Genomic DNA, 6638 nt, shown 5'->3' on the forward strand with positions numbered 1-6638 from the left:
AGAGCAAGCAATAGAGTACGTGAAGCAAGCCGTACAGGAAGACAATGCCGGAAACTACGCCAAGGCTTTCCCTCTTTACATGAACGCCTTGGAGTATTTCAAGACTCATCTCAAGTACGAGAAGAACCCTAAGATCAAGGAAGCCATTACTCAGAAGTTCACCGAGTACCTCCGCCGCGCCGAGGAGATCCGCGCCGTGCTCGACGACGGCGGCCCCGGACCGGCGTCTAACGGGAGACGTAGTAGAAGTAAGGGAGACGCTGGGCCTGGGCCCACTTCCGTAGAGCAGATCAGAGCTGAATTGGAGTCGTGGGGCATTGTGAGAGAGAAGCCCAAAGTCAAGTGGAGCGACGTTGCCGGACTCGATACTGCCAAGCAGGCCCTCCAGGAGGCCTTCATTTTGCCCCTCAAGCTCCCTCATTTCTTTACCGGTTAGTACTTAGTTGATATATAGTTCCAACTGAGTTTAATTAATTACACATCTGTTTCTTTGCTACTAATCTTTTTTGGATTTTGATCTTGATTTTTTTTAATATTTAATAATTAATTTAAAAAATATTTATTGATCTTTTCATTTTTTCTTTTTTTTTTAAATTACAAAGTTGGTCTCTATCTTTTATGGCATGTTTGGATGTTTAAAAAAAGAGGGGGAGTAGAGTAGAGGGAGGGAGAGTAATGCAATTACTTTATTTGGAAGTTTTTTAAATGATGAGGGGGAGGGGTTTGGAGGAGTTTGGAGGGGTTTGGACTCCCTCTAGCCCCCCAATTTTAATTCCCCCAAATTGGAGAGATTTGGAGGAGGAGTAGAGTACATAAACTATTGACCAAGTAAATTACCTAATTTACCCTTATTATATTAACAAAATTACACAAGGGGAAGGGCTAATTAATCCATTTCCCCTTACTAATTTTAAAAACATCCAAATAAGGTGGAGGTGAATCATTCTCCTCTACTCTCCTCCCCACTACTCCCATTCCCTCTACTCCCCTCTACTCTCCTCCCTCTCTAAACTTCCAAACAAGCCATTAGTCTATAACTTTTTAACGTGCCAACAAGGCACTCTGTCTGTCCATTTAGGAGTTTTTGTTAATGAGTTAATGGTAGAGGCTAGAATAGAATTGATTTTCTATTTTTAAAGATGGAATAGGAGCAAAATCAAAATGGGGACCAAAATAAGAATAGGCCCAAAATGTAAGAGTCAAAAGTACATTTTTGTCATGTTTTATTAACATCTTTTTTTCATGATAATAGCTAATTTACTTAATCAACACTCTTGTAACAATTTTCTTTTGGTGAAACAATGTTGGGTTTCAGTTGGGTTCGATTTTCTGCCTTCTTAGAGGTGGGAGAAAGAATACAAAACCCACTCATTTTTTAAAATTAAAAAAAAAAAAAGTTAATTATCATCCTACAACTTAGGGGCCGTTTGGTAACGTTATTCTAGTAACGTTGTTTGTATTTTTTAAAAATACGTGTGAAAAAAAAAATGTGTAAAATTACGTGTAATGTTTAAAAAACTAAAAACTTGTGTTTAAACACATATTCCAAACGGATACTTAGTTTTTTTCTTTGTGCAATTTTTCGTTTCTTTTTTTAATAATGTCAATATTATTGGTGTATCATATATTCTTTGATTATTTTCTAGCAGTTAATGTTTTACCTACTTGCTCTCTTTTAGACAAGAGACAACCACGTTCATGGAGATCCTTTTTGTTGTATGGGCCACCCGGATGTGGAAAGTCTTACTTGGCCAAGGCTGTTGCAAACGAAGTTGATTCCTCTACCTTTTTCAGGTATAACATGATTAATACACACCGTCACTTTAACCATTTTATTTGCGTATTTGAAATTTCTGCTCAAATATTTGTTTTCTGTGCGAGCTAGGGAGCATCCACTGTTGCTGCTGCTAGTCATATCTTGCAGTTATCACATATTTTTTTATTGTGTTATACATGAGTTCCTTTTACAAGCGTACTTCTTTTCTTAAAATTTTTACAACTTCACATTGCATATTCCTGTGTCTAGTGATGGGCATGTTGTGTCAATTTATTACTGATATGCGTGTGTGTGTGTGTTTTTCTGCATGTATTTACATGTTGCTTCTTTGTTGGATTTATTTTCTTTGTATTTTTCATATAATTGGCTAAGAAGTTGGCATGTGTTACCAGTTTTTATTTATTTGTTTTTTTTACCCAATAGTGTCTCTTCATTGGACCTGGTTTCTAAGCCAATGGATGAAAGAGAAAAGCTAGTTTCAAACCTTTTCCAAATGGCTCGTGAAAGTGCTCCTTCAATCATTTTTATTGATAAAATAGATTCTTTATGTGGCCAACATGAAGGAGGCAATGAGAGTGAAGCTTCTAGACATTTCAAAACAGAACTGCTTGCGCAGATGCAGGTATTTGATTTACGGCAAGAACTTTATATTTTTTGTTGCCTAAATTTTTCTTTTTAAATTCTGTTACCTACTTGCATCTGTATTCCTTTCCAGTAAATCATTTACGTATATTAACAAAAAGAAAAAAAATTTCCAGCTAATTGTCGATGTGCGAAAGTGATTTCACATAATGGTTATAGAGTCCATTTGAGGCAAGAAGATAGGCATCATAAAATGGTCCATCACTTATCATATAATGTAAATTTTTATTAATACCTTTTTATCATCAATTTATTTCTAGCACAGTTTAGTGTTGTAAAGATTGTGTAATAATTACAGCGTTGTAGCTCATAGATTGATGAAGGATTTACATACATCTTTGGTTGATATTCTTGGTCTATGCTTATAAGTTGTTACCATTTCACCTCATCATACTGATTATCACTCGGATGTTAGGTTTCATTTTTGGGCTCATAATGTCTGTTAAGTTGCCTACATTGAACTTTTGTTGCTATATATTTATGAGATTGGGGACTCTTGAGTACTTTCACTTGTATTTGGCTGTTTCATATGTTGTGCTTACCTTTGTCACAAGACAAGCTTTGTTGTGTAAAACCTGGCTTTCCATGATCTCGTGTGCCAAGTGTGAGCCTGAAGTGGTTTAGTTTTCCAAGTTTGGGCAGAGTTCAACTGGGTTTGGCTTGTTTAGTGCTCGCTAGTTTCCATTGTCTTTTTTTTTCTTTTTTTTTTTTTTTTGTAGCTTAATTGTTGCGGCCCTATACTCTCCACAACAAAGCTTGTCTTGTGACAAAGGTAAGCACAACATATGAAACAGCCAAATACAAGTGAAAGTACTCAAGAGTCCCCAATCTCATAAATATATAGCAACAAAAGTTCAATGTAGGCAACTTAACAGACATTATGAGCCCAAAAATGAAACCTAACATCCGAGTGATAATCAGTATGATGAGGTGAAATGGTAACAACTTATAAGCATAGACCAAGAATATCAACCAAAGATGTATGTAAATCCTTCATCAATCTATGAGCTACAACGCTGTAATTATTACACAATCTTTACAACACTAAACTATGCTAGAAATAAATTGATGATAAAAAGGTATTAATAAAAATTTACATTATATGATAAGTGATGGACCATTTTATGATGCCTATCTTCTTGCCTCAAATGGACTCTATAACCATTATGTGAAATCACTTTCTGTTAGTACATTTTAAATTAAATATGTTGAAACTCAAAATAACTGAAGACGAATAAAGAGATGAGTTATAATTTGTTAAAGAAAGAGTTACTTGTATGTAAGTTAGATTAAATAAATTAAGAGAAGTTTTCTAAATTAATAAATAACATGTAGGTTATGTGAAGGGTTGGAAGACTATATATACGGCTATGCTATGGACTAATTTCATATCAAGAGTGAATGAAGAAAATAGTTAAAAGCAAAGAGTGTTGTGTGAGAGAGTGAATTCAATAATATTCCTAAATACTTGAGAAATTTCGGGCCAAAGAAAGGTGTTCTTCTGGTGGAGTTTTAGGCTTGAACACTTTGTGCAGAAGCTGTTTTAGCCATACAACATTTGTTGGGCTGTTGTATCCTGGGGGAGACAAGTCAGAGAAGGTCTGCACCGGTTACAAAGATTAGCCAACCAAGAGCTTGAATCTCCTTAAAGAGAGCGAGTGTCGCGCCTCAGTCCAAATAGTGTTGTGTAATTTCGCTCTTTAAATTAATAATATTTAGCATACTATTCAGTTTCTCTTAGTTTCTATTATTATTGTGTTTGCACCAACAATTTTAAGGAGATTCAATTACATGGATCCTACACAAGAGAAACCAAATGAGCCTGTTGGAGATCTTAACAAACCCTTTCGCTTTAAGGGAGCCCACTTCAAAAGGTGGAAAGGAAAGGTCCTCTTCTACTTGAGTCTTCTCAAAGTCGCCTACATCCTTACTGACAAGAATCCATCAAAAGTTCCTACTGATGAGATGAGTGAGGAAGAATATATTCTCCATCATGAAAAAATAAATAAGTATACAAAAGATGAATATAATTGTTGCTCTTATCTATTGAATTGTCTTGCCAATCATTTCTATGATTATTATGATACAACTTACAATTCTGCTAAGAAAATTTGGAAAGTTTTACAAAGCAAGTATGATACTGAGGAGGCAGGTGCAAAGAACTATGCCGCTAGCAGATTTTTCTGTTACCAAATGATGGATGGAAAATCGGTGGTGGATCAAGCACAAGACTTCCAAATGATTGTGGCAGAATTGAGATCCAAAAGCATAAAGATTGGAGACAATTTGGTGGTAGCAGACATAATTGATAAACTACCACAATCTTGGAGGGAGTTCCAAAAGACTTTGCGACACAGACAAAAGGAGACATCCTTGGAGACTTTGATCACATGCATTCGTGTGGAGGAGGAGGCTAGAGGACAAGATGCACTCATGACACAAGAGAGCAATGGTAATTCCACCACAAAGGTAAACTTTATTTCAGTCAATAATAATATGCCCAAAAATCATTTTCCTAGAAATGGTCAATTGAAGCCTAAAAAGAGAGCCTTTAAAAATAATAATAGACCTTAAGGAAGGGGAAACCCGAATAAAAATTACAATAAGAACCAAAGACCCCCTTCACAAGATCAATTTAATAGATCATGTTTTGTCTGTGGCAAGAGTGGGCATTTTGCTCACTGTTTTAAAAACCGGACCGGACCGGCCGGTCCGACCGGTTCAACCGGGAACCGGAGGTCAATCCGGTCCGGTTAAAAGCTCCAAAACCGGTCAATAACCGGTCAACAACCGGAAAACCGGCCAAAAACCGGTCAAAAACCGGGGTTGAACCGGAAATTACAAAAAAAACGGTTCTATGATCGGTTCGGTTTTTAAAACCATGATTTTGCTCGATTTTGCAAATTTCGGAAACGTGAATCTGTCCCGCAGGCTAACGTAATTGAAGAGCCTTTAGTGGCTATGATTACAGACATCAATATGGTGCAATATGTTGAAGGGTGGTGGGCAGATTCTGGTGCTAATAGGCATGTCTGCTATGACAAAAATTGGTTCAAATTGTACACTCCTTTTGAAGAAGAAAAAACTGTTATGCTTGGTGACTCTAGCAAAACTAAGGTTCTTGGGAGTGGTGAGATTAAATTGAAATTCACTTCTGGACGCGTACTAACATTGAAAGATGTACTTTACACTCCGTTCATGAGGAAGAATTTGATGTCAAGCTTTTTGCTTAACAAGGCTGGCTTCAAGCAAACTATGGAATCTGATAATTATGTAATCACTAAAAAGGGATTATTTGTGGGCAAGGGTTATGCTTGTGATGGAATGTTTAAATTGAATGTTGAAAATAATAAAGCATCTACCAGTTCAGTTTATATACTTTCTTCTATTAATTTTTGGCATGCTCGTTTGTGTCATATAAATAGTAGATATGTGGGAATTATGAGTAGTTTAGGATTAATTCCAAGACTGGGTTCAATGGGAAAAACGAATCATACGATGGTCGCTAGAAATGCACTTTTCATTTTTTAAAAAATATTTATTTTGTAAATAATTTTTTAATTGTTCATCCCTATGATGTAAGTGCATTTATCCTGTAATGTGGAGAGGTTGAGTAAAAAACTCTTAATGAAATTTGTAACTCATATGAGTGGGGTGTCAGAATTACAGGAGCACCTTTGACAAAATTCACCTATGTGAGTGTGGGGGTGGGCCGCTCCCTATGAGATTTGGACTTAATCTCAAATACACTCATGAAACTGGGATCAGCACACGACCGTAAAGCGCTAGCTATAAAAGCTCATGTCAACACCTGGATCATTATGTGTGAGCAGTAATACTTTATTTCCCTTAAGTAGTCATAGTTCAAGTCGGAGACCACTACTGACTCTAGAGTAGAGATTGTTGTTTCACTAAGTGAAAGTTCAATGCAGAGCACACCTTTATGATGCATAATAATCCCCTTTGCCCGGTAATCTCTCATTTTCCAAATTTAATATTAAATGGTGGGGGAATGTTAGTACATTTTAAATTAAATATGTTGAAACTCAAAAATAACTGAAGAGATGAATAAAGAGATGAGTTATAATTTGTTAAAGAAAGAGTTACTTGTATGTAAGTTAGATTAAATAAATTAAGAGAAGTTTTCTAAATTAATAAATAACATGTAGGTTATGTGAAGGGTTGGAAGACTATATATCACGGCTATGCTATGGACTAA

At 36.0% G+C, this 6638-nt stretch overlaps 1 protein-coding gene across 1 annotated transcript; it reads left to right on the plus strand.

Moving 5' to 3' along the window:
- The first annotated feature begins 6 nt into the window (after positions 1 to 6).
- LOC136063902 (protein SUPPRESSOR OF K(+) TRANSPORT GROWTH DEFECT 1-like) lies at positions 7 to 2559 on the plus strand. Its single transcript, XM_065764911.1, has 4 exons — positions 7 to 431; positions 1680 to 1794; positions 2201 to 2399; positions 2536 to 2559. The coding sequence occupies exons 1-4, from the start codon at positions 80 to 82 to the stop codon at positions 2557 to 2559; spliced, it is 690 nt and encodes a 229-aa protein (XP_065620983.1). The 5' UTR covers positions 7 to 79.
- Positions 2560 to 6638: the final 4079 nt, after the last annotated feature.

The sequence above is a fragment of the Quercus suber genome, unplaced genomic scaffold (genome assembly GCF_002906115.3).
Source record: "Quercus suber isolate HL8 unplaced genomic scaffold, Cork oak 2.0 scaffold_592, whole genome shotgun sequence".
NCBI classification, from domain to species: domain Eukaryota; kingdom Viridiplantae; phylum Streptophyta; class Magnoliopsida; order Fagales; family Fagaceae; genus Quercus; species Quercus suber.

Excerpts from the sequence above, each read along its gene's own strand:
- LOC136063902 (XM_065764911.1), top strand. The coding sequence starts at position 80 with ATGAACGCCTTGGAGTATTTCAAGACTCATCTCAAGTACGAGAAGAAC. Across the intron at positions 1,795-2,200 it reads GATTCCTCTACCTTTTTCAG|TGTCTCTTCATTGGACCTGG; the intron begins GTATAACATGAT and ends TTTACCCAATAG. Across the intron at positions 2,400-2,535 it reads AACTGCTTGCGCAGATGCAG|CTAATTGTCGATGTGCGAAA; the intron begins GTATTTGATTTA and ends AAAAATTTCCAG.